This window comes from Oryctolagus cuniculus, chromosome 1 (genome assembly GCF_051225735.1).
Source record: "Oryctolagus cuniculus isolate XC-2025 breed Fujian yellow rabbit chromosome 1, ASM5122573v1, whole genome shotgun sequence".
Taxonomy (NCBI): Eukaryota; Metazoa; Chordata; class Mammalia; order Lagomorpha; family Leporidae; genus Oryctolagus; species Oryctolagus cuniculus.
In genome coordinates, this window is record NC_142867.1 from 64,817,653 (window position 1) to 64,844,907 (window position 27,255).

The 27,255-nt window shown below is 42.9% G+C and overlaps 1 protein-coding gene across 11 annotated transcripts in view; it reads right to left on the reverse strand.

Moving 5' to 3' along the window:
• Positions 1-27,255, reverse strand: part of FAM168A (family with sequence similarity 168 member A) — a 195,098-nt gene that overhangs the window by 47,482 nt on the left and 120,361 nt on the right. For all 11 annotated transcript variants that reach the window (XM_002708711.6, XM_008264288.5, XM_008264278.5 and 8 more), the window contains one exon: positions 18,565-18,652. In XM_002708711.6, coding sequence (XP_002708757.1) covers positions 18,565-18,634 — 70 coding nt within the window. In that variant the 5' untranslated portion in view covers positions 18,635-18,652. The remainder of the gene's footprint in view (positions 1-18,564; positions 18,653-27,255) is intronic.

Below are 27,255 nucleotides of genomic sequence, written 5' to 3' on the forward strand. Positions count from 1 at the left end.
TGGCAAAGGACTTAAACAGATATTTTTTCAAAAGAGGAAATCCAAGTGGCCAACAGACAGATGAAAAAATGCTCAGGATCACTAGCCTTCAGAGAAATGCAAATCAAAACCACAATGAGGATTCACCTTACCCCAGTTACAATGGCTTTCATACACAAATCAACAAACAAATGCTGGTGTGGAGGTAGGGAAAAGGGTATCCTAATCCGCTGTTGGTGGGAATATAAACTGGTAAAGCCACTATGGAAAACAGTTTGGAGATACCTCAGAAATCTGAATACAGACCTACCATATGACATAGCCATCCCATTCCTAGGAATTTGCCCATGGGAAATGAAATTAGCATATGCAAGAGTTATCTGCACCCCCATGTTTACTGCAGTTCAATTCACAATTGCTAAGAGATGGAATCAACCTAAATACCTGTCAACTGAAGACTGTATAAAGAAATTATGGGATGTATACACTATGGACTACTACACAGCAGTAAAAAAAAAAAGTGAAATACAGTCATTTACAACAAAATGGATGAATCTAGAAAACATCATACATTGTGAAATAACCCAGTTCCAAAGGCACAAATAACACATGTTCTCCCTGACCTGTGATAACTAATAGAGCGCCCAGAAGGCAATCTGTAGAACTGAAATTGACACTCTGAGAAGCAATGACTTGGACAGCCTTTGTCTTGACTGTTGAGGAACAGTTTTTTTTTTATATATATATATATATTATTTGTTGAATTATTTACTTAACATAGAGTTAAACATGTATATAAAGTCAATTGAAAATAGATCTCAGTAAAAAATAAGAGTAGGAATAAGAGAAGGAGGAAGAGGGGTGGGGAGTATAGGTGGGAAGGTGGGCACAATGGGAAGAATCACCATGTTCCTAAAGTTGTAATTATGAAGTGTATGAAGTTTATAACTATAAAGCTGTACAGTTCTGTATACATTCCTATAGACTTACTTCTAAGGGTATAGTTTAAAAACTTGCCATGGGACCAGAAACCCCCTTAAGCTGGGTGGTAAAAAATACCATCTTAAGTGTTAAAGTGATCATATGGCTAGAATTAAGGGTCTAGTAATAATAATAAATAGAATTAAAAAGCAGTCAAAGTTCCAACAGGGGAAGTAGTCCACACAACAGACTCATAGATTGACAATCACTTTAAATACAACTCTGACCTCAGAATTAGCCCTTAAGGCATTCTGGTCTGGTTGAAAAGCCCACAAGAGCATTTTAGGCATGGAAAGCCAAGACGCTGAGGCAAAAAAATGTCCTACATGAAGGATCTTGGTGGGTGAGACCCCAGTGGAAAAAAGTGGTCATCAAAAAAGGAGGTACTTTCTTCTGAAGGGAGGAGAGAACTTCTACTTTGCTTATGGCCTTGTCTAAATACCTATAGAGTCTGTGGATTCAAAAGGCTTCCATAGCCTAGGCAGCTCATGTCAAGAGCCTCTGATGATCACTGACATCATACATAAGAGTGCTAACTGTTAAATTAATAACAAGAGCCACTGTGTACTAACTTCCATGCAGGACCTCTGTCCTCACAGAGTTATATTATAACTATGTCCAAGTGCTCCCAAAAGATTTATCATTCTTTGGTGCTTCATTAAAGTTAATTAAGTTTTGGGGAAAAAAAAAAGAAGTGAAATTAACTTCAAGATGCAATGACTTTGAACAGCCCTTATCTGGACTGCTGAGGTACAGGTTTTTTTTTGTTTTGTTTTGTTTTTTTTACCATGTTAATTGTTGAACTCTTTACTTAGTATAGAGGTGGTCTTCTGTGTATAAAGTTAATTGAAAATGGATCTCGGCAGAGAATGGGACTGGGAACGAGAGAGGGGTTGGAAGGCAGGTATTACTATATTCCTAAAGTTGTATTCATAAAATGCATGAAGTCTGTATTCCTTAAAGAAAAGGTTTCTTTGGGGGAAAATAAATAAAACAATTTTAAAAAAAGAAATTATGGGATATGTACCCCATGGAATACTACATGGCAGTAAAAAAAAATTGAAACCCTGTCATTTGCAACAAAATGGATGAAACTAGAAAACATACTTAGCGAAATAAGCCAGTACCAAAAGTACAAATACCATGTTTTCCCTGATCTGTGATAACTAACAGAACACCTAAAAGGTAATCTATAGAAGTGAAATTAACACTTTGAGATGCAATGACTTTGAACAGCCCTTGTCTCAAATGTTGAGGAATAATTTGTTTTTTCTTCATACTATTTGTTGAACCCGTTACTTAGTACAGAGTTAATCATATGTGTATAAAGTTAATTGAAAATAGATTTTAGTGAAAAATAAGAATGGAAATAGGAGAAGGAGGAGGAAGAGGGTAAGAGTGTGGATGGGAGGGCAGGTATGGTGGGAATACTCACTATGTTCCTAAAGTTGTACTTACGAAATGCATGAAGTTTGTATTCCTTAAATAAAAGGTTTCTGGAAGAAAAAAAATACATATATATACCCCCACCCACACATCTAAAAGCTTACAGTACTAAGCCAGTACTTCCCCTCAGAAAATGATGATGTTCGTAGGGACCTGGATAGCCAGATAAGCTACCCTGGAGCTCCTGTGCCCCACCTTATCCCCCTCTGGGTTTCTGTTTTTCTTTAAAGACTAGGTAGATTACAATGTTTAGGATACTGGGCAATACCTGTGGGTTTTTATAAAAAGATTTCAAAAGGTTTTGAAAAGATGCTTTATACTGGGCCTCAAGTTCAAGTCTTGGCTGCTCCACTTGCCATCTAGCTCCCTGCTAATGTGCAGGGGAAAGTAGCAGAGGATGGCCCAAATACTTGGGCCCCTGCCACCCATGTGGTAGACCAGGATGAGTTCCTGGCTTCTGGCATTGGTCTGGATCAGCCCTGGCCATTGTGGCCATTTAGGGTGTGAGCCAATGGACAGAAGATCTATCGGGCCGGCGCCATGGCGCACTAGGTTAATCATCCGCCTGCAGTGCCAGCATCCCATATGGGCACCAGTTCTAGTCCTGGTTGCTCCTCTTCCAGTTCAGCTCTCTGCTGTGGTCTGGGATAGCAGTGGAGAGTGGCCCAAGTGCTTGGGCCCCTGCAACTGCATGAGAGACTGAGAGGAAGCACCTGGCTCCTGGCTTCGGATTGGCACAGCTCTGGCCATAGTGGCCATTTGGAGAGTGAACCAATGGAAGGAAGACCTTTCTCTCTGTCTCTTCACTGTCTGTAACTCTACCTGTCAAATAAAAAAAAAAATCTTAAAAAAAAAAAGGTCTCTCTATCATGCTGTCACTGTGCCTTTCAAATAAATAAATAAAAAAAGAAGGTGTCTTGAGTTTGGAAGTTGCAGACAATATACTCTGGAAGAAAGAACGAATCTGCCGTGGAGGTTGTCTCAAAGGACACCACTACTAACAACTTTTTAAAGAACGGTTCTCAGGCTTTTTCTCTACAACACTACTGTGTCTACTACAGTCATGATCAGGATTGATGGGCAAAAGAATAGAGAAGACAGTGTAGTGTGTGAGTACAGCATGGGCATTAGTGGATGGGAAGTCAGGTATAAACCAGACCATCCTGAGAACCCCTTGCTGGGCTGTAAAATAGGTTACAGCTGAATGGATTCTTTAAGTTCCCAGGGTGGCAGGAGAGGGGGATAAGGTGGGGCACAGGAGCTCCAGGGTAGCTTATCTGGCTATCCAGGTCCCTACGAACATCATCATTTTCTGAGGGGAAGTACTGGCTTAGAATTAAATGAAAATCACAGCTTTAGCCTCAGTACAAAAAATAATCTGTTCCGAACTCTGAGCTCAGCCTATCACATGGACCTCTGAAAAGGCTTCATTACTAAGGGCTTGATCATCAAATCATTTGCTCAGAGTTTATTTGGTGTTAGGCAGTGTATTAAGTACTATGGACACAATGATTACTCGCAAGGGCAATGGGTATTACAGAACATGAACAATTACAAGGCAACAAATAATATGGTGGATAGCACGTAACTCAGTGGTGGGGAGCACAGAACATCCAAACTTAGCACTGTCTCTGGCTTCAGTACTTCCTGGCTCTGTGGCAGGGACAAGTGTTTTCATCCTTCTTGACTTGCATCTGCAACTATTAATACTCGGAGACTGAAGATTAAGTAAAATAATAATGACATAGTTCTCAAGTAGATACAGGAAATCCTGTCATTACTCAACAACAGGCTGGTGGGTACATGAAAGCACTGAATGATTACAGTGCACCTTCCTAGGTGGGGTGTTAATTTTATCAAATGATTAATAATTTAAAGTAGTTTTTTATAGAAAACAAGTGTGACTATCTAATGATGCATTATGGCAAAATTCATGTAAATTTTCGAGATGGGCCACAGACTTCAAGTACATTTTAGATGTGGGGTAGCTGCTGTGGGCTCTTCAACACTCCATCAATTCAGGGAATTCTGATGTCACTTTGGTAAAACAGTTCCCAAAACACTGTGTATGGCCCACAATGGATGCTCAATAAATAGCAGCCGTTGCTGCTAATAATAGATAATGTTATTACTAATCCATCTCACAGTGTGGTGTTTAGGGTAGAAGAGCAGCTCCTATCTGCCCAGACACTGTTCCCCCTCCCCCACCCCAAGGTTCTAGAGTTCTCTAGTCCTGCCGAGACGTCCCATGATTCCAGGGGAAGTGGAACTCTGGGAAGCAGGCCAATTCTGCCTTCAAATCCCAGGGAGTTCTTTCCAAAACACAGAAAAGAACATTTCGGCACTAGCGAAATTACTAATCTCAACAACCTCCTGGCGTCACCTGGGCGTCAGCCTTTTTAAGTAGTTAACCTCCTAAATGAGAAGTCAGTACAATCATCAGTCCAGCTCCACTCATGACTTGTCTCATGCAGAAAGCCCTCACAGGTCATTTCCCCAACAAGTCTCACACATATGTGCTACATAGGGTAGTATTATAATTTTTTCCTCTATAGAAGAGGAAACTGAGACCCTTAGAAGTAAAGTGACTTGTTCAAAGTGGAGGCTCTCCCCATGTTAGGCAACAGATGCCAAGCCAGGCCAACGTAACACTATACAGGGCAGCCAAAGGCTCCTCATGTCCTTTGTTTATGTACTGATTTGCAGCTGTGTTCTGGGCCACAAAAATTGTGTTACCATAGACTAAGAATCATAAGTAACTAATAGAAAAGGAAACAAAATGGTATGAGCTTAATTAGCAGAAGAGGGACTCATTGGGATGGCTGTGGCTATACCTGATCTTTCACAGGAGACTTGGAAAAAGACTTTCATGGTTTCTGCTACCTTGCCAAGGACTCAGGGGAAAGCAGCACGGGGCTGACAGAAGCCACTGTCACTGAAGGAGAGGGCTCCAAGTAAGACGACTGAGCTCGCCTCATCATACCTGCTTCTGAACCCTTCATTAATACCAGAGATTCTAAAAAGGGTCACAGAAAATTGTGTACAGGACAGGAAAGAGAAATAGATTAAATGAAGGAGTTAGCCAGTGGATTTGTAATGAAAGAGCTCTAACAAGCATTTAAAGATTAATTAATGCCTATAGAATATTATAAAGAAAACTGCCAAACTCAGAGAAGCTGCTCAAAGCCTGGGTGGGAGTGAAGGCAAGAGAAACAGGTAGGTCTGTGTGCAGTGACTTGTAGTCACCAGTAGCAGAATAAGACCTTGAACGTGGAACCCATGCTCCCTTCAAGGTCTGGTTCCACATATGCCTTCCCAGAAGCCTTTCCTGAAACAAACCTCTGACCCCTTATACACTATGTATCCAGAGCAATTTGTATACCTATTTGTTATGTTAGGATTTTGGACTACAGTGGTGCATCCCTCTAAGACAGTTTTTGTCTCAGTATATTGGTAAACTTTCCTTATACACCTATATCTTTCCGTATCTTACAGATCTGTGCTGGTTAAGGTGGGAGTTTATAGAAGGACCATATGCATACACAAAGGACACACAGTGCATGTGTCTCTTCAGAAAACTAGTAATCTCACAGTTTGAAAAATGGATTATATGACAAAATTAAAAGGTCAGAGTTCATCCAATTCAGTTCATTTAGGCTCCCTCCAGCGGCAGTAAAATCCTTTCAAACAAATTCTTACCTCCAAGCCTAATAAACACAATAGGCATGAGTAGATCTCTACTGTAAGGGAAGGGGCCACCCATTTGGCTTATCCCTGCTCTTTTAATAGCTACTAATATATCTTGAGTGTAATCTCATTTTCTGAATGAGAAAACTGAGCCAAAATAAAGGATTTCTTAAAAAGTATTTTTTGAAAGGCAGAGTGACAGAAAGGGGGAGACACAGACACAGACAGACACACACAACACACACACAAACACACACACTCTTCAATTTGCTGGTTCATTTTCCAAATGGCTTCAACAGCCAAGGCAACTCCATTCAGGTCTCCTCATGGGTGGTAGGGACCCAAGGACTTGGGTCATTATCTGCTGCCTTCTCAGGTGCATTAGCAGGGAGCTGGATCAGAAGCCGAGGAGCTAGGACTTGCACTGACTTTCACATATGAGATAGAGGCATCTTAAGCAGCACATTAACCCACTGTACCACAATCCCACCCCAGGAACATTTTTATTCTAGGCTTTCCCTTCATTCAGCTTGGGACAGAAAAAAGAGCAGGGTCTTTGAAGACAGGCAACCTAGAAAGAAAGTGTCTACAATCTTGGAAAAGTCATTTAGCTTCCTGCATCACCTTTTTCATTTATAAAACTCAGTACTATCTACATTTCAGGTATTTCATGAGGATTAAATGAGATGAAATATGTTAAGTAGTCAGCTCATGGCTGGTACAACTCAGGTGATTGATGTCACCATTGAATTAGCAAACCCAATCCAATCAGAGAATGGTTTTCCAGAAAAAAAGATATGACCATCAGGACTCTGGAGGGCAGCAAAGCAGGTCTGAAATACTTCAGTGCAAAACTTTACATGAAATCTCTCCAGATACAAGTAGGCCCCTACATCTTAATTCAAAGCGCTCAGCATGGTAAGGAGTAAAGATTATTTTCTCCCCTGCAGAGCAGAAGACAGGTAACAAAGTGAGCCACAGGACAATCTTACATCACTGTATGGAAGTATGCCAATGATGGAATACCTGCTATGACGTCAGCAAATTCTGAGAATCCACCTGTCATTGTGAATAGATAAATGGAAAGCAAATCTCCCACTGCATGCAGGATGGCTATTCTTCATTTGCAAAGAATATTTTGATATAGCAAGACCTGTCTAGGAAAGATACTGGCACTTCCTTTTATGCAATGGTAACAGACCTTTTCTCTATGATATTAAAGGTTTTTGTTTGGTTAGTTGGTTGTTTTTGAAAGCATGTGATATCGGGAGGGAGTGGCGTCATAGAAGACGGCAGAATAGGTAGAAACCTCCAGGAATCCACCTGTCCACCTAGACAACTACTGAGCTGGCAGTAACTATCTGAAGTTTCATTGTTTGGAACTCTAGAGTCCAATTACGACACCTGTGGCACCCAGGGTGGAGCCTGAGGAAGAGGCTGGTAAATTCCTGTGCATTTTCAATCTCTTGCCCAGCTGGCTACTATCCTACCTGTGCTACATGCAACTTACTGGACCCAAGATGAGCAACAGGACTTTATCCTTCATACATCAGGGTTATGCATTTTGGTTGCAGGTTTTGATCACTGAGAGACCAGCACAAGGGAGCAACCATGGTTTCAACTTTTACTGGCTAAAGCAGACTCCAAGGCATTTAAAAAGATGGATGTTGTATGACTATTATATGATTCTGCTTATGTGAATTATCTATGAGAGGCAAATTCATAGGAAACACAAAAGTAGATTTGAGGTTACCAGGGGTTGCAGCAATGGGGAAAGGCCCATGAAATCATCTGGTCTAGCCTTGCCAAGGCAACTGCAGACGGGTCCTGAAAGCTAATAAATCTACAGAAGGCTACTTTTTAAGTTCATAATTTTGTAGGGCCTGAATAATGTCATAAATACTCAAATGGCCCTTGCCAGAATAAAGGTTTCCCACCACTGACTTAAGATGACTTGTATAGCTCAGCTATATAAGCTTAGGAAAGTAACTTAACTTAGTTGAACCTTATTTCATCTTTGTAAAATGACAATAGCTCTTCACTGGAGGATTATCATGAAAATCCACTGACAGTCATTAATGGTAGTTATAACTCTAATAAATTAACTTCAATAATAATATAATTAATACTAATAATGATAATTTAATTTAACATATATTTAATGAGTAACTACCCCCAGTCATTTCATCTGGAAAATAAAGGCTATCACCCCAGGGTTGTTTAAGAGACAAATATGAAGGGGCCTGCGCCGTGGTGCACGGCATCCCATGTGGGCACCGGTTCTAGTCCTGGCTGCTTCAGTTCCAGTCCAGCTCTCTGCTATGGCCTGGGAAAGCAGTAGAAGATGGCCCAAGTGCTTGGGCCCCTGCACCCGCTTGGGAGACCTGGAAGAAGCTTCTGGCTCCTGGCTTTGGAACGGCACAGCTCCGACCGTTGTGGCTATTTGGGGGGGTGAACCAATGGAGGGAAGACCTTTCTCTCTGTCTCTCCCTCTCACTGACTGTAACTCTCCCTCTCAATAAATAAATAAATAAAATCATTAAAAAAGAAACAAATATGAAGAAAAAATAAAACCACAAAGTTTCTTTGCAAAGAAGAAACAAAGAACAAATATCAGTTAATCTTAAAACATTCACTAGGTGATTCTTACAAAGGAGACTCACTTGGGCAGGGCTTGAGTTATTGTATTTTTTAAGCTTACTGATACATCAGACTATCACTGTACTTCACACTGTCAGCTTAAATAACTATTGAGGCCTTTTAGCTAGTAAACTGCTGTGTCAAATATAAATCTATTTTTCAAAAAATTTTCTTAAAGATTTATTTATTTGAAAGAGTTAGAGAGAAGAAGACACACACACACACACACACACACACACACACAGAGAGAGAGAAAGAGAGAGAACAAGATCTTCCATCTACTGGTTCCCTACCCAAGTGGTCTCAATGGCCAGCACTGAGCCAGGTTGAAGCCAGGAGCCAGGCGTTTCATCCGAGTCTCCCACAGGGATGTCAGGGGTCCAAGTATTTGGGCCATCTTCTACTGCTTTTCCTAGGCCACTAGCAGGGAGCTGGATGGCAAGTAGAGCAGCAGAGACAAAAACCAGTGCCCATATGGGGTGCTTGCATCACAGGCAGCGGCTTTACCCACTATACCACAACGCCAGTCACCAAATCTACTTCTTAAATTGATTATTTTCTCAAGCAAAAGAAGCACTCTAGGGGCTGGCACCGTAGCACAGTAGGTTAATCCTCTGCCTTCGGCGCCAGCATCCCACGTGGGCGCCGGTTCTAGTCCTGGCTGCCCCTCTTCCAGTCCAGCTCTCTGCTACAGCCTGGGAAAGCAGTAGAAGATGGCCCAAGTCCTTAGGCCCCTGTACCTACATGGGAGACCGAGAGGAAGCACCTGGCTCCTGGCTTCAGATCGGCTCAGCTCTGGCCATTGTGGCCATCTGGGGAGTGAACCAACAGAAGGAAGACCTTTCTCTCTGTCTCTCCCTCTCACTCTCTGTAACTACCTCTCAAACAAAACAAAACAAAACATAAGAAGCACTCTAGAGGCTGGCATTATAGTGCAGTAGGTTAAGCCAGCTTGGGACACCAGCATCCTGTATCAGAGTGCCTGGGATCAAATAAACCCTGCCTCCAATTCTGATTCCATTCAGGTTCTTCTGAATGTGTCTGGGAAGCAACAGATGAGGGCCCAAGAACTTGGGTTCTTGCTACCCATGTGTGAGACCCAGACAAAGTTGCTGGTTCCTAGCTTTGACCTGGCCTGGCTCAGCTCTGGCTTTGTGAGCATTTGAGAATGAACTGATGGATGGAAGACTTATTTCTCTCTCTCTCTCTCTCTCTCTCTCTCTGTCACTCTGTCTTTCAACTGGATAACTTTACAACAGTTTTGTTTTTTTTTAAACATTCTAGGCAAAAAAAACTGGTAAAAATTGAGATTCTTTTTGAATGGATCAGTTTCCTAGCTTTCTAATTTTGGTATCTTCTGTTGGGATATATATGGCATTTGGACATATGTGAAACCAGAAAATTCAGTAAGGGCAGGGAGAGTACTGGAACTGGTGTGCAGGCAGGTTGTAGGGGAGGAAGGATGAAGTCCTGCTTGTTTTGTGGTAGAGAAAATGACTACACAGGGCCAGAATGAGGAGATCCGGGTATCATCCCAACCCCAACATGTTTTGCAAAACACTTCTTATTTTTCACCTATAAAATGAGAAAATGTAAAGGCTTCCTCTGTTCTCACATTTTTAAATTCTTCTCTAATTGGGTTTTGGGAACTTCACCAAAAGTCAAAGGTTGGCCCTACCTATTACATTTATTGCTCTCAGCTGTCTTGTGAAGAAGGCATTCCTAATCCCTTTTACATAATTTTTCCTTTTTCTTTTTTTGCAAATAACATCTTAACATCTTATAATAACTGATCTGATGTCACATAGTTCTTAAGTGGCAGAATTGGGTCTGTAATCTAAGTCACTAACTCTACATCCCTTACTCTATTTCTTTTAAAGATAATTCATTCACTTCGAAAGGCAGAGTGACAAAAAGAAAGAGAGCCTCCATCCCCAAATGGCTATAACAGCCAGAAGTAGGCCAGGCTAACGCCACAAGCCAGGAACTCCATTCTGCTCTCCCAAATGGGTGGCAGGGATTCAAGCACCTGAGCCATCATCTGCTGCCTCCCAGGTGCATCAGCAAGGAGCTGAATCAGAAGCAGAGTAGCCAGGATTCAAAGTAGCACTCTAATATGGGATGTGGACCTCCCAAACAGTGGCCCAGTCCACTGGGCCAGAGCGCCCACCCCTCCCTTACTTTTTTCCCTACAGGGGTGTATATACATATACACATGATGTGCTTTGTAACAACCATCAGCTGAGAATCAACTATGAGACAGGCATGTTGCTAGAGGTTTTAAAAACATTTTCCTGGCCCAGCTCTCTGCTGTGGCCAGGGAGTGCAGTGGAGGATGGCCCAAGTACTTGGGCCCTGCACCCCATTGGAGACCAGGATAAGTACCTGGCTCCTGCCATCGGATCAGTGCGGTGCACCGGAGGGTGAACCAACGGCAAAGGAAGACCTTTCTCTCTGTCTCTCTCTCTCACTGTCCACTCTGCCTGTCAAAAAAAAAAAAAAAAAAAAAAAATTTCCTGGCCCACAAACCAATTATCTATAAAGATCATTATCTCATTTTACAGTCGAGGAAACAGATTCAGAAAGGTTAACCAACTTGATCAAGGTCCCACTGCTAATTAAAGGCAGAACCTAGATAACAGCCCAAGTTCAATACTCCCATGAAAGTTACCAGTCACAGGGCCGGCACTCTGGTGTAGTGGGTAAAGCCGACACCACAGGTGGCACCGGTTCAAATCCCGGCTGCTCCACTTCCAATTCGGCTCTCTGCTATGCGCTGGGAAAGCAATAGAAGATGGCCCAGGTCCTTGGGCCCCTGCACCCATGGGAAGGGTGGGGGACCCGAAGGAAGCTCCTGGCTCCTGGCTTCGGATCATTGCAGTTCCAGCCATTGTGGCCATCTGGAGAGTGAATCTGTGGATGGAAGACACCTCTCTCTCTCTCTCTCTCTGCCTTTCAAACAAACAAATGTTAAAAAAAAAAAAGAAAAGAAAAGAAAATGGAGTCACTTATGTCAAAGTCCAATAAATGGAGCCGGGACTCACTAGAAGGAATTCCTACACCTATACCTCTCTTACAGGACTTACTGCAAGAAATTCCTTAAGACTGCGGTATTCCAGACAAGCCATTTGCACAAGGATTCTTGCCTAACAATGAAAATCCATAGCACAGGCCGGCGCCATGGCTCACTTGGCTAATCCTCCACCTGTGGCACCGGTACCCCAGGTTCTAGTCCCGGTTGGGGCACCGAATTCTGTCCCAGTTGCTCCTCTTCTAGTCCAGCTCTCTGCTCTGGCCCGGGAGTGCAGTGGAGGATGGCCCAAGTGCTTGGGCCCTGCACCCGCATGGGAGACCAGGAGGAAGCACCTGGCTCCTGGCTTCGGATTGACGCAGTGCGCTGGCCGCAGTGGCCATTTCGGGGGTGAAGCAATGGAAAGAAGACCTTTCTCTCTCTCTCTCACTGTCTAACTCTATCAAAAAAAAAAAAAAAAAAAGAAAAGAAAAGAAAAAGAAAATCCACAGCACTGACCTAACACCCATGCATGGCAATGAGCTCTTGCAACCAGTGGTCTTTGTTTCTAAACAGTTTAGATGAACTTCTTGTTTCTGACTTAAAAAATTTCTTTCAATTCCACTTTTTCCCAAAAACTTTTTGAAGTACCTTCACATACTTGAAATCATAAAGACCTGAGTTCAAATCTCTCCTCACTCCTTAGAAGCTATGTGTTACTGGCCAAGTCACAGAGCCTGAATTAAACTACCACAGTCCCTTTATTTATAAGAGTACTTTGAGGTTTATGATTAGTAAGTAGATATTTTATAGTCATAGCATATAGTATATGCTTGCCAAGTGGTAGTTAATATTTTTAACATAACCATTATATTTATAGCAACAAATGTTTATTCCAATGCACTATATTTAGTATTTGTATACAAAGTATCTCACTTGGAGCTTCCATTTCCAGCAATATGGAAGAAATGATAAGTTGAAAATCTGCGCATTGTACAACACCTGGAAAAGCTGGAGAAAGTACAAAAAAACCTTCTTATTCATAGGCAGAGTTGAGATTTTAAGAAAGAAAAAAATCCCCAGTAGTAAAAAAATGAAGAGGAAACTAAAACTCAGAACATCTAGAAGTAAGCTAGTGTTGGTGTTGGGTGCCCTGAGAGGTGTTATGGTGTCAATATGGTTTGTCCTCTCCTAAAGTCATGGTGAAATTTAATCCCCATTACGAGATATCAATGGGTGGGACTTTGAGAGGTAACTAGGGCTCTTCTCTCACTAATGGATTAATAGGTTAGGGATTATCTTGACAGTGAGTCTGCTAGAAACACCTGTTTATAGGCTCTCCTGCACTCCCTCTCATCATCTGATGCCCTGTACTATTGAGCAACTCTGTTAGCAGGAAGGCCATCACCAGATGCGGCCTCTCTTAGACCACAACCATGAGTCAGCAGAAAGCCCCTTTCTTTTTAACTTACCCAGGCTTTGGGACTGTGATTTGCAACAGAAAATGGACTAAGATAGTTTTGAGTTGATCAAAGGGCTTGTTTTTCTAAAACCACAAGGGGCAGGTATTGAGGCCTTGGCCCCAAAGAAGTCAAGAGCTAGAACACAGATTTCCTTAAGTAAAGCTGGGACCATAGAGGAATCATATTACCAGTTTTTTTTTAATAAATAAAAATAAACCAACTCAAACATACAGATACAACAGGGAAGCCTGGGTTACAAAGTCTCCTGTCAGTTTGAAATCCTGGTCTGTGAGAAGTCTGGATTTACACTACTTGTGTGGTTCCAGAATCCCCAGCAAGGAAATCAACTTAAAACGTAGTTCCAGGCTGATAATTCTTGGTGATTAATAGAAACAAACAAATACAAATTTTCCCATCCTCTGGGGGAGCATACATTATCTCATTTAATTCTCACAGTTGTCCTATGAAATAGATAATACTATCCCAGTTTATAAAAGAAACTAAGTTTAGCGAGGTTAAGCAACTTGCCTAAGGCCACCCAGCTATTATCTGACAGGGCTGGGATCTGAATCTGGTGGTTGTTCATTCAGTCAGAACACATTACCAAGTTCTACCATGTGCCAAGCAGTGACAAGGTCTGCTCCTTTCCCAGTATATCACACTGCCTAATCTTCCTTGTGCAAATTCAACAGATATATGCAGTTTTCTTCTTTCTCAAGCTGAGTAACTCAGTAAGAATGAAGGCAGCCAGAATCCCCGCAAATAGGAAACCAAAGCCCCACAGCATTCCCCTGGGCTCTATCTGGAAAAGGAACTGAGGCTACAGGAACACCCTGATCCGGTAAGGAGAAAAGCAACAGGCTCTCTGAGCAAGGAGGGTGTGGGTCTACAGGTCCCGGTTACTGGAGAAATACACAATAGAAGTTCAAACAGAAAAATTCTTCCTTCTAAGGTTAAATAATAAGGGTAATGAAGCTATTGTGACAGAATCATGCGAAATGGCAAGTTAGGGATAACAGATACAGTCATATCAAGCTCAATCTCCAATACATTTCTGAATGTTATTTTGATTACATAGTACTGAAAACATTGTTTTATAAAAAATTTAAGTAAAAATAAAAATATATGCAGCTACAAATGGTAGCAGCTCTTTTTTTTTTTTTTTTTAAGAAAGATTTTATTTATTTATTTGAAAGGCAGAGTTAGCCGGCGCCGCGGCTCACTAGGCTAATCCTCCGCCTTGCGGCACCGGCACACCGGGTTCTAGTCCCGGTCGGGGCGCCGGATTCTGTCCCGGTTACCCCTCTTCCAGGCCAGCTCTCTGCTGTGGCCAGGGAGTGCAGTGGAGGAAGGCCCAAGTGCTTGGGCCCTGCACCCCATGGGAGACCAGGAAAAGCACCTGGCTCCTGGCTCCTGCCATCGGATCAGCGCGGTGCGCCGGCCACGGCGGCCATTGGAGGGTGAACCAACGGCAAAAGGAAGACCTTTTTCTCTGTCTCTCTCTCACTGTCCACTCTGCCTGTCAAAAAAAAAAAAAAAAAAAAAGGCAGAGTTAGAGAAAGAGAGAAATCTTCAATCTACTGGTTCACTCCTCAAATGGCTGCAGTGGTCAGGTCTAGGTCAGGCCAAATCTAGAAGCCAGGAGCTGCTTCTGGGTCTCCCACATGAGTGGCAGGTGCCCAGGGATTTGGTCCAATATTCTGCTGCTTTCTCAGATGCATTAGCAGGGAGCTGGATTGGAAGTAGAGCAGCTGAGATTCGAACCAGTGCCCATATGGGATAGCTAGCATTGCAGGTGACAGGTTTACCTGCCATGCCACAACACCAGCCACCTGGTAGAAGTTTTTTTTTTTTTTTTATTAACATGTATTCTTAACACACTGATCATTTTACATGATGTATGAATGCTTTATAAAAATAATTCCCAATATTTTTTTTTTATTTTTATTTTTGACAGGCAGAGTGGACAGTGATAGAGACAGAGAGAAAGGTCTTTCTTTGCCGTTGGTTCACCCTCCAATGGCCACCGCGGCCTGCGCGCTGTGGCCAGTGCACCGCGCTGATCCGATGACAGGAGCCAGGTACTTATCCTGGTCTCTGTGGGGAGCAACTCGGACTAGACTAAGTTACTGGAATTAAGACTTATTCTATGCATCTGCTCTCCCACAATATGGCGCTGGGAGAGGAGAAAACAGCTTCTACGCAGCTGCCTCTCGCCAACTTGAGTGATGACCTGCAGGAGCTGATCCTGCTCCTGATTGGAGGAGAGCAGCGTACTCGGCGTGTGGGCAGCCGAGTTGGGATTGGCGGAGGAGGACTATAAAGGAGGAGAGAGACGGCATGCAGCAGGAACATCTAAGGGGAACATCTATCTGAAGGAACACCTGTGCAGCCCCCGAGAGAGCCGGCCGGCAGTGTGCCGCTCCCCCGCGGAAGTGGGGAATGTGGCAGGGGGAACCGCCCTTCCACGGAGGTGGAAGGGTCGGTAGCCAACCCAGGAAGAACCAGCAGCAAACCCGGGGAGGGCAGAGCAGACAGAAGAACAGCGCAGGGTCCTGTGTCGTTCCTCTACGAAGACGGGGAGCGACATAATGGTGCCGTGACTTGGATATGAAGCCTAGGCAGGGTTTAGTGTCGTTCCTCCACGAAGAGGGGGAGCGACAGTCTCCCATGGGGTGCAGGGCCCAAGCACTTGGGCCATCCTCCACTGCACCTCCAGGCCACAGCAGAGAGCTGGCCTGGAAGAGGGGCAACCGGGACAGAATCCGGCGCCCCGACCGAGACTAGAACCCGGTGTGCCAGCGCCGCAAGGTGGAGGATTAGCCTAGTGAGCCGCGGCGCCAGCCCCCAATATTTTTAAAAACTCAAATGTTTGAGGACTGTGAAACATTCTCCTAGTGTTCTTAAAGAACAAACTTTGGAAACAACCCGAGAGTGGAATTCTCCACACTCAGCTAAAGGAGAACTGACACACTTCACAGCTGCCACTTATTGCCCATGACTCTCCTTGGGGTAAAACTCTTCCATCCCACCCACTCTCAACACTGTCATCCAGAACTTGATGTATTTTTGAACTTCTTTTTCTGCTTCTCCATTTTCTATACTTTACTCCAGCTAAGCCCAGGAACTGACTGAATTCTATACAGTGAAGAAGGGACCATTCAGGACAGGTGTTGTGGGTAGCAGGTAAAGCCACTGCTTGCAAATGGCATCCCAGATGGGCATTGGTTTGTGTCCTGGCTACTCCACTTCCAATCAAGTTCCCTGCTAATAGTCAGAGAAACAGAGGAAGACAGCCCAAGTACCTGTGCCCCAGCTGACCACATGGGAGACCTGGAAGAAGCTTCCTGTTCCTGACTGCAGCCTGGCCCAGCCCTGGCTGTTGTGGCCATCTGGAGAGTAGACCAGTGGATGGAAGTTCTCTCTCTCTTAACTCTGACTTTCAAATAAATAAAGCTTTTTTTTTCCCCAAAAAAAGTGACCATTCTTTCTTACATTTATGTTTGCTTATACTATTACCTGCACTTTGATTTACATTAATATTTTTGAAACTTACAATGTGCTGAGTAAGCAACATGCTAGAGAACTTACATGCATTTTCTTAGTCACTTTCATTGCTATACAATTGTCCTCACTTTTATGCATTTGCAAATAATAACCACTATTAAGCACTTACTGTGGGCCAGGTATTATCTGCTGAGCTTTACTGATACTAGTTCATGTACTTCTTTTTTTTTTTAAGATTTTGTATTTATTTATTTGACAGGTAGAGTTACAGAGAGAGAGAGAGAGAGAGAGAGAAAGGTTTTCCTTCCGTTGGTTCACTCCCCAAATGGCTGCAATAGCTGGAACTGCGCCGATCTGAAGCCAGGAGCCAGGAATTTTTTCCAGGTCACCCACATGGGTGCAGGAGCCCAAGGACTTGGGCCATCCTCACTTCTTTCCCAGGCCATAGCAGAGAGCTGAACTGGAAGAGGAACAACCGGGAGTAGAACTGGTGCCCATATGGGATGCCAGCACCACAGGCGGAGAGTTAACCTGGTGCACCACGGCACTAGCCCCTGTTAGTTCATGTACTTCCTATAGCAGTCCCATCAAACAGGATAATACTACTGCCCTCAATTTACACGGGAACATGAGGCTCTGGAAAGGCAGAAAACTTGCCAGAAGTTGAGTAAGGGAGAATGCTCCCTGGAAAAATGCTCTTTGAGTTCAGAGAGAATAGAATGAAGTTGTCAGAGACAATGGCATTCCAGACAAAGAACAATGTACATAAAGGCAGAGAAGTAGGAAACAGCAGCCCTCAGAATGACCAGAGCTGAGTTCAAACACCTAATTTTGTTTTGAGGTCTCTCATTGTGACTATGATATTCTCATGTGTGAAATGGTGCTAATAAGTGTAATGTTTAGAACAGCTTTAAGACTGAAGTGAGGGGCTGGCACTGTGGAGCAGTGGGTAAAGCTACCACCTGCAATGCTGACATCCCATATGGGTGCTGGTTCGTGTTCCAGTTGTTCCACTTCTGATCCAACTCTCTGGCCTAGGAAAAGCGGTGAAAGATGGCCCAAGTCCTTGGGCCCCTGCGCCTGTGTGGGAGACCCAGAAGAAGCTCCTGGCACAGCTCCAGCTGTTGCGGCCAACTGGGGAGTAAACCAGCGGATGGAAGACCTCCCTCTCTGCCTCTCCTACTCTGTGTAACTCTGACTTTCAAATAAATAAATAAATCTTTTAAAAAATATGAAAAAGCATGGGGAGAGATTTGGAGCAATACCTACTTCTCTGTTTAAACAAAAAAGACTGAAGTGAGAGGCTGGTGCTGTGGCATAGTAGGTTAAACCTCTGCCTGCAGTGCCCATATGGGCATCAGTTTGTGTCCCAAGTGCTTGGGCCCCTGTACCCACATGGGAGACCTGGAGGAAGCTCCTGGCTCCTGGCTTTGTATCAGCTCAGCTCTGGCCACTATGGCCATTTGGGGAGTGAACCAGGGGATGGAAAACCTTTCTCTCTGTCTCTCCCTCTCTGTCTATACCACTCAAAGAAACAGATAAAATTAAAAAAAAAAAAATACTGACGTGAAATACAGTACATGAAAGTGCCCAGCAAAGACTAGGCCCAGGGGAAATACTCGGGAGGTAAACGTTATCCCTCTCCTCCCCATTAGGTGACAATCTTATGATGCTCAGTCTCAAGAATGTCATTTCCATCTCTACTGGTCATCAGACATCTTTTCCAAGTTCTTCGGCAAACAGCTTTATCAAGGCTTTTGGAGGTGTGGTATTTCAAAAGTCAGTCATTATCTGGTAATGCTCTTAATGTTCACTCTTTCTCAAATTGAGAGCCATTCTCACACCACTCACCCGTGTAGGCCATGTTCTTAGGGTTGCCATAAGGAGCCCCAGGCTGCACGGGGCTGTAAACAGGGTTCATTGTGGAAGACTGAGGATCCTACAGAGAAAACAAAGAAAACAGCATTGGTTATTCATTGCTCGTTCTCCCTGACATCAGTTTCTCCTCTATAATTTTCAGTTTATGCTCAAAGGGTAGCACCATGGTACAACAGAAAGAGGATTAAACAAAAAGTCCATTTATTTGTGCTCAGCCTATGCCAGATACTCCTCTTCTTTTATGTTAGAGAGAGAGAGAGAGAGAGAGCGCAAATACAAATACATGTTTCATCTGCTGGTTCATTCTCCAAATTCCCCTAACAGCCAGGGTAGGGCTGGGCCAGAACTGTGAGCCAGAAACTCAATCCAAGTCTCCCATGTGGGTGGCAGGAGCCCAATTACTTGACCCACTACTGCTGCCTCCCAGGGTCTGTATTACTAAGAAACTGGAATCAGGAGCCAGAGCTGGGAATTAAACCCAGGTACTCCAACAGAGGATACAGGCATCTTAACTGCTGAGCCAAATTGGGGAACAGAGAAGTGATATGACTTGATTAATGCCAAACCAGGCATTTTGGTTCTCAGCTTAGTGTTAATCCTACTAATCCATTAAGCCTACTTGTGGCATTGGTCGAGTCACTTGCCCTCTCTGTATTTCAGTGTCGTGATATAAAGTGAATCAATTCACGATCTCTGAGAAACTTCCTAGTTCTAATGATGGGAGTACAAGAGCAGGATATGCCCCTACAGTTCTCCAGGAAGCAGGGGTGCCTATTGATAGGCATACAGTCTGCTGGAAGAGCAGCAAGGGTCTCACTCACCGCTTGCAACTGCAGAGGACAAGATTTCAGTTCCTGGCAGCTTTAAAAAGCAAGTGGGAATTTATAATCATCGATCATTTTAAAGCAAACAAGGAAACATGGCCAGGATCTCTTTCCAAACTTATTCAAGGGAAAAAATAAACTTGGAAATTCATGTGCAATAAGTATCACCTGCACAAGTGCTCTGTTAATTATCTCAATGAAGCACATTCTCCATTCTGATTAATGGAAAATCTGCCATTAAGCTCTATTAGCCAGCAATTTGTCCCACCTTGTTTAGGGAGCCATTTCTTACACACAGGCTGACACATGTTTGAAAACGTGTCTCCAAATATATTATTTACACTTCATAAAAACCAAACAATTCCTTCCTAACTGGGTTCACATGATAGATGGGCAATTTTTTAGGTCATTAACTCCTTGTGTAGCACCTCAGGATAGGAAACAAGTTAAATGTTGAAGGTAGGCAGTAAACAGCTGGCTCAAAGACAAGTGCTCTGAAATTAATTAATCTGTCCAGGGTTCTGAAATGAGGTGTGAAGAAAAGATGGGTTTTCAAGGAGAGGAAGCTGGGGACATCAGACAGATAAAAGGGAAAATGCCACTAGTCAATTTCAGAGGAAAAGTCTCTGAAATGTACCCAGTGTACAGACTGCAGTCCAAAACATTTTTAAAATCCATGTACAGTTTTTTCATTATACATATTTGCACTAATTTTTAGAATATTTTTATCTGTACAGATTTCAAATTTTTTTTCACCAAAATAAACTTATTTTTAGTTCCACTTTCCACAAAATTTTGGAAGTACCTTCATTACTCTGTTCAACTTAAGGAAAAAATAATTTCATAGCTAGAGTTGTCTAAGAATACACTGAAATAATACTTCCTCTAAATATAAGAACTCTCCTCACAGGGCACTGGGAGAATCAGGAGAGATCATGGACACTAAAATAAGTTGCAAACTAGAAAGTGATATTCAGTTGTAAGTGACCATGATGTGACAACGATAACACACACAGCAGATGCATTTTCCTTGACTTGAATCTCTATTCTACTTAACCAAGTCTCTGCCTAGTAAGCTGGGGTAAAGAAAGACTATTAACTGTTAAACTGCTGCTATGGTTTCAAAGTCCAAGTGTGGGAAACTTAATTGCCATTATTAGAGTTTCAAGAGGTGATTCAGCCATGAGGGATCTGCCCCCCTCAGTGGGCTAACACCATAACTATTGGTTGCATTCCTCATAAAAGGTCAAGTTTGATCTCATCTTGCTCTTTCTTGCCTTCTCTTTGTTCTTCTACTCTGCTGCCATGGGATGATGTAGCAAGAAAGTCTTTGCCAAATGCCAGCACCTTGATATTGCACTCCCCAGCTCCCAAACAGTGAGCCAATACATTTCTCTTCATTATAAATTACCCAACCTGTGATATTCTGTTATAGTAGCACAAAATGGACCAGAACAACTGCTAAGCAGCACAACTGGCCCCATAAACATCTGAGTACTCTCCTTCTGAGAAGGCACTCTGAGTTGCTGAGAGGACAAAGTGTGAAACTGTTTTTCATAATAAAAGAAACTCAGGGTTTTTTTTTTTTTTAACTTTTATTTAATGAATATAGATTTCCAAAGTACACCTTATGGATTACATTGGCTTCCTCCCCGCCCCCCATGACTTCCCCCCACCGGCAACCCTCCCCTTTCCCGCTCTCTCCCCTTCCATTCATATCAAGATTCATTTTCAATTTTCTTTATATACAGAAGATCAGTTTAGTATACATTAAGTAAAGATTTCAACAGTTTGCACCCACATAGAAACACAAAGTGAAAAATACTGTTTGAGTACTCGTTATAGCATTAAATCTCAATGTACAGCACATTAAGGACAGAGATCCTACATGAGGAGTAAGTGCACAGTGACTCCTGTTGTTGACTTAACAAATTGACACTCCTGTTTATGGCATCGGTAATCTCCCTATGCTCCAGTCATGAGTTTCCAAGGCTATGGAAGCCTTTTGAGTTCACCGACTCTTATCTTATTTAGACAAGGTCATAATCAAAGTGGAAGTTCTCTCCTCCCTTCAGAGAAAGGTACCTCCTTTGAAGACCTGTTCTTTCCACTGGGATCTCACTCACAAAGATCTTTCATTTAGGGTTTGTTTTTTGTTTTTTGTTTTTGCCAGAGTGTCTTGGCTTTCCATGCCTGAAATACTCTCATGGGATTTTCAGACGGATCCGAATGCCTTTAGGGCTGATTCTGAGGCCAGAGTGCTATTTAGGACATCCGCCATTCTATGAGTCTGCTGTGTATCTCGCTTCCCATGTTGGATCGCTCTCCCCTGAAACTTGTCTCCTGCTGCTCCAAAGAGGGGCCTCAGCCTCAGGACGAGATCAAGCGCAGGGCAGCACTCTGTAACAGCGTCAATGTCAGTCCTCACTGAGACCTCCCTGAGAATTAAGTTCTGTCAGAGATTCAAAATTTGGAATAAGAATAGGACTATCACTTTTGTGGAGCTGCTCAAGGGCAGAGCTGCTGGCTCCTGAGGGAGGGTCAGCCTTTCAAAACAGAATCTACACAATAGTACACTACAGAATAGTGTCAGGGCAGGCTAGAAAGGAGTAGGAAGACCACAAGCTCCACAGTCAAGCAGATTTAGGTTCAACCCCTGGAACTGCCACATACTAAGTGTGGAACCACAGCCACGTCCCTGAGCCTTCCTGAGCCTCAGAGTTTCTTCTAACCACAAAACAGAAAAGAATAAAACACTTGAAAAAGTGGTTTCTTTTTATTTTTTTTTAATGACAACTTTCTTGGTTATAATTTACAAATAGTAAAATTTAGCCCTCTTAGGTATACAGTTCTGTAAATCCTGCAAACTGTATTCAGCTATAAAAATACCACCACAATCAAGGTATAAGGTATTTTTATCATCCAATAAAAGTTCGCTAAAGGCTTTGTAGTCAGTTCCCTAGTGATGTAGGATACAGTTAGTTTAGGAATGCTGAGCTGGAAGTCTCAAGCTCCCATGTATAATTCTGTTCTCCTACTTGTCAATCAAAATTTCCCCTTTCCCACGATGCAGCTGCTTCATCTGCGACCTAAGAAGATACCATGAAAATAGGGATACTGAACTCCATGTAGTGCTTGTGGAAGTGCCCTATAATTCCCAGGTGGCTCACACCTGGAGATGCTCCACCCATGACCTCATAAAGGAGGCCAACTGGGAGGAGCTCCATCTTCTGCCACAAGAGCATAACTGGAGGGACTTCCAGGTGTCCTGTCTTTCTTCCCCCACCCTTCTCCTTTAGGGCAAATCATCTGGCCCACTGCCCACTCATGACTGGTATCTCTGTGGGGCATCTCATGCTCACACTCGCACACACACATGTGTATGTGTTTGCTTGCTCACTTTTTGAGTAAAATTTATCTTATATATATCAGCACTCAGAATTCTTTGTGCAAAACAAGAGCATAGAGTAGACAAAATTAATACTTCCCCACATTGCTACCCTCTCTCTCACTCAGCCTTTGAAAACCACTGATTTGAGGATCCTTCAGAAAGTTCGTGGGAAAATGGAACTAAAGGCTAAATTTAGGGCAGGCATTCTGGTGCAACAAGTTCAGCTGCCACTTGGGATGCCTGTATCCCATATGGAAGAACCTGGGATCCAGTCCAGTGTCCACCTGCACTTCCAATCCAGCTTCCTGCTAATGTGCCTGATAGGCAGCTCAAGTACTGAGCTCTGGCTACCCGCATGGGAGACTCTGATGGGGTTCTAGGCTCCTGGCTTCACCTGGCCCAGCCCTGTTGTTATTTAATCATTATTACCTTTATTTCAGAGGAGATTAAAATTAACAGTTGTAAAAGGTCTAAATGATATGAGGGAACTAGGCAGATAGGCAGTAGGAATAAATAAAGCTGGAAGAATTTAATAATTTGTTTTTTAAAAAGTTTGTTTATTTACTTGTTTATTTTTATTTGAAAGGGTGAGTGAGTGAGAGAAAAATATCTTCCATCCACTGGTTCACTCTCCAGATCACCACAACAGCCAGGGCTGGGCCAGGCCAAAGCCAGCAGCCAAGAGCTTCATCTGGTTCTCCCACATGGGTCGCAGGGGCTCAAACACTTGGGCCACCCTCTGCTGCTTCTCCCAGACCATTAGCAGGGAGCTGGATAGGAAGTGGAGAGGCGGGACATGAACTGGTGCCCATATGGGATTCCGGCATTGCAGACACTGTCTCTACCAAATATGTCACAATGCCAGCCCCAGAATTTCATAATTTCTGTGTAGCACTGTATTGTAACTCCACCCCTTTACTTGTCAATCCAGTGTGCCACTTTCCCATGATGCACCTGTGTGTGTCTCATCCAGAACCAAGAAGGAGAAGACAGCATGATGGCCACATGTAAATTAAGCTCCATGTGGAGATCCATGAAGCTCCCAGAAAGCCTCAGGTATACTAAACCCCACACTAATTATATATTCAGTTAGGGCACCACTCCCAACTCATAAAAGAGGCTGATAATGTGAGAGGGGCCCTTTTTTGCTCTTTGCTTCTAAGCCATGTTATGGATCCTTCTCTGGCATGCCCCCCACCTCCGCAACTCTCTGGCCCACTCATGATAGGTATCTCTCCATGTAGGGTAGTTCACAGTCATGTGTTCACTTGCTATCTTTTTAAATGACTCCTGCTCTCTCTTGTGCACCTTAGTTGTGCCTCTGCTTTGAATTCTTCATCTCTGTGGGGGCAAGAAGTTGGAATAAAAATTAAGATACTTATGCCCGTAACATAATAAATGTAAAAATAGACCAGGCTGCATATTTCCCATACTTTCATGTTTTCCAGATGGAGACTCTAGAGCAGTCGTGTCTAACAGAACATTCTGCAATGATGGAAATAGTGAATTTTCAGCTTTATTTACTTCTAAGTAAATTTAAATATTTATATACTACCACTTATTTAAAAGAATATTTTATTCAGAAAAATACTATTTCAATATTTTTACACAAATATTTTACAAAGACAACACTCAATCACACTTGGAAAGTACCTTACACTCCTCAAAGTACTTTCCATTTATTACATCATTTTTCATAAATTATAGAGAATTTTAGAACTTGAAGTAGTCACAAATTTAATTAAATAAACTGACTTCTCATTTTACAGATGAAAAAGCAAAGCTGGGAATAGGTAGAGGACCAATCCAAAGCCACAAAGCAAGTTAGGAGCAGAGTTAAGACTAGCAACCCAAATGGGCCAAGGATCTAAATGTATGAGCTAAAAGTACAAAACCCTTAGAATACGCTTGGATTTGGCAAAGTTTTCTTACATATAATACAAAATGCACACACAACCAAAGGAAAGAAAATACATATAATTGGACTGATCTAAATGAAAACTTTTGCACTTTAAAGGGCACCATCAAAAAACTAAAGACAACCCATGAAATGGGAGAAAATATCTTCAGATCATATATCTGATAAAGTATTTGTATTCAGAATGCAGAAAGAACCCTTATATGTCAACAATAAAAAGACAAGATTAAAAAATGCGTAGAAGGATCTGAATAGACCATTCTCCAATTAGCAATAAGCTAATAACATAAATACACATCATAAACACACTATCATATCTGGTAAGATGGCTGAGATAATAAAAAAAGATTAGTCTAATTAATCCTTGACATTCTTTGTTAAAACACAAGTTTGGGGGGCCGGCACTGTGGCTCACTTGGTTAATCATCTGCCTGTAGCACCTGCAACCCATATGGGCACCGGGTTCTAGTCCCAGTTGCTCCTCTTCCAGTCCAGCTCTCTGCTGTGGCCCGGGAGGGCAGTGGAGGATGGCCCAAGTGCTTGGGCCCTGCACCCCATGGGAGACCAGGAAGAAGCACCTGGTTCCTGGCTTCGGATCGATGTAGCTCTGGCCGTAGCGGCCATTTGGGGGGTGAACCAATGGAAGGAAAACCTCTCTCTCTCTCTCTCTCACTAACTCTATCTGTCAAAAACAAAACACAGGTTTGGATAACGGCATGACTTTCCTCAAAATCCTTGGGAAGAAAATCCAAACTCCTCCCCATGGCATACAAGATCCTTTATGCGCTGCCTGGAATGCAGCTCAGGAATATATGCTTTTAAGTGCCAAGAAGGTTTGACTCCCAGTTTGAGGACCACTGCCTTAGACTTTCTTTCCTAAGTGCCATTTCTCTATTATTAAGCTTGACAGAGAAACTGAGATAGAACAAGAACAACAAAAATTCCTGTCTACATTCTAGTTGAGAGGGAGGAAGTCTTTTAAGAAATGAAGCATAACATACTTTAGATAGCAATAAATGTTAAGGAAAAATACAGAAGCCGGGTAGGGTGTACGAAGCCAGGGGCTACCATTTTAAATAAGATGAGAAAGTATCGTGGAGTAACACTTGAGCAAAGAATGAAAAAGTTGAAAAACAAAGCCATGCATGCAGCAGAAGGGAGATTGTCAAAATGGAGGAGACAACAAATGCAAACATGTTGAAGTAGAAACAAGTTTGAAAAACAGCTCAGAGACCAGTTTAGTTCGAGTGCAGTGAATGAAAAAACTGAGAAGATCAGCAGATAATGAGGGCCATAGCATAAAGGGCCTTGTTGGCTAATATACGGACTTCGTATTCTATGTGACATGGTGTGATGGCTTATTTTTTTAAAGATTTATTTCTTTGAAAGAGTTACAGAGAGAGAGGAGAGAAATCTTTCATCCGCTGGTTCACTGCCCAAATGGCCTCAACAACCACAGCTGGGCCAAATTGAAGCCAGGAGCCTTTACTAGGTCTCCCATGTGGGTGCATGGGTCCAAGCACTTGGGCCATCCTCTGCTGCTTTTCCAAGTGCATTAGTAGGGAGCTGGATTGGAAGAAGAGCAGGTGGGACTCAAATCAGCCCCCGTATGGGATGCCAGTGCTGCAGATGGCAGCTTAACACACTGTGCCACAGCACTGGCCCATGATGGCTCATTTTAGATGTCCACTGTACTAAGGAATACCTAGAAACTTGGTGAAGCATTATTTTGGGTGTGCTATTATGTTATGACAGCATTTCCAGACGTGGTTGGTGTGTGAATCTGAATGGACTAGGGGACCAAGACCTGCCCTCATTGTGGGTGGGCACAATCCACTTGGCCAGTGGCTCATAGATAACAAATTCAAACAGTGAACTGGTATCTTTTCTGAGTGTTGGGATGGACTTTTTTTCTGTTGCCTTAGACATCGCAACTCCAGGACCACTGGCCTTTGAATCCAGGATTTTCACCATTGTCACCCCCCTCCTTTGGTATTTAGACTTTCAGTCTTAGACTGGGAGTTAAACCATCAGTTTTCCAGGTTCTGAGGCCTTTGAACTGTGACTGAGCTACCTACCAGCATCCCAGAATTTCCAGCATGTAGACCACCTTTCTTGGAACTCTTTATAATTACATGAACCATGCCCTCTCATAAATATCTACATTCATGTAGTACTGGCTCTTTCTGGAAAACCCTGACTAATCCAGATGGAAAGAAAGTCACTAGGAGTGTTTTGATCAGAAGACTGGCATCATTTGAGTTCATTTTAAGATTACTCTAACTGTTGTGCTGAGATCAGATGGCAAGAAGGCAAGAGGAGAAGTAGGGCAATCAGTCAGGTGTCTATTGAAACAGTAATAAAAGATATGAAAGATATGCTGATTGAACTAGGGTGATGATGGTGATGGTGGACACAGGAAGTAGTCATATTTAAGATCAACCTGACAGGAACTGCTACTGGATTGAACATGGAGCATGAGAAGAAGACACCAAGGTTGACTTTGAGGCTGACTTTGACGAACTAGAATG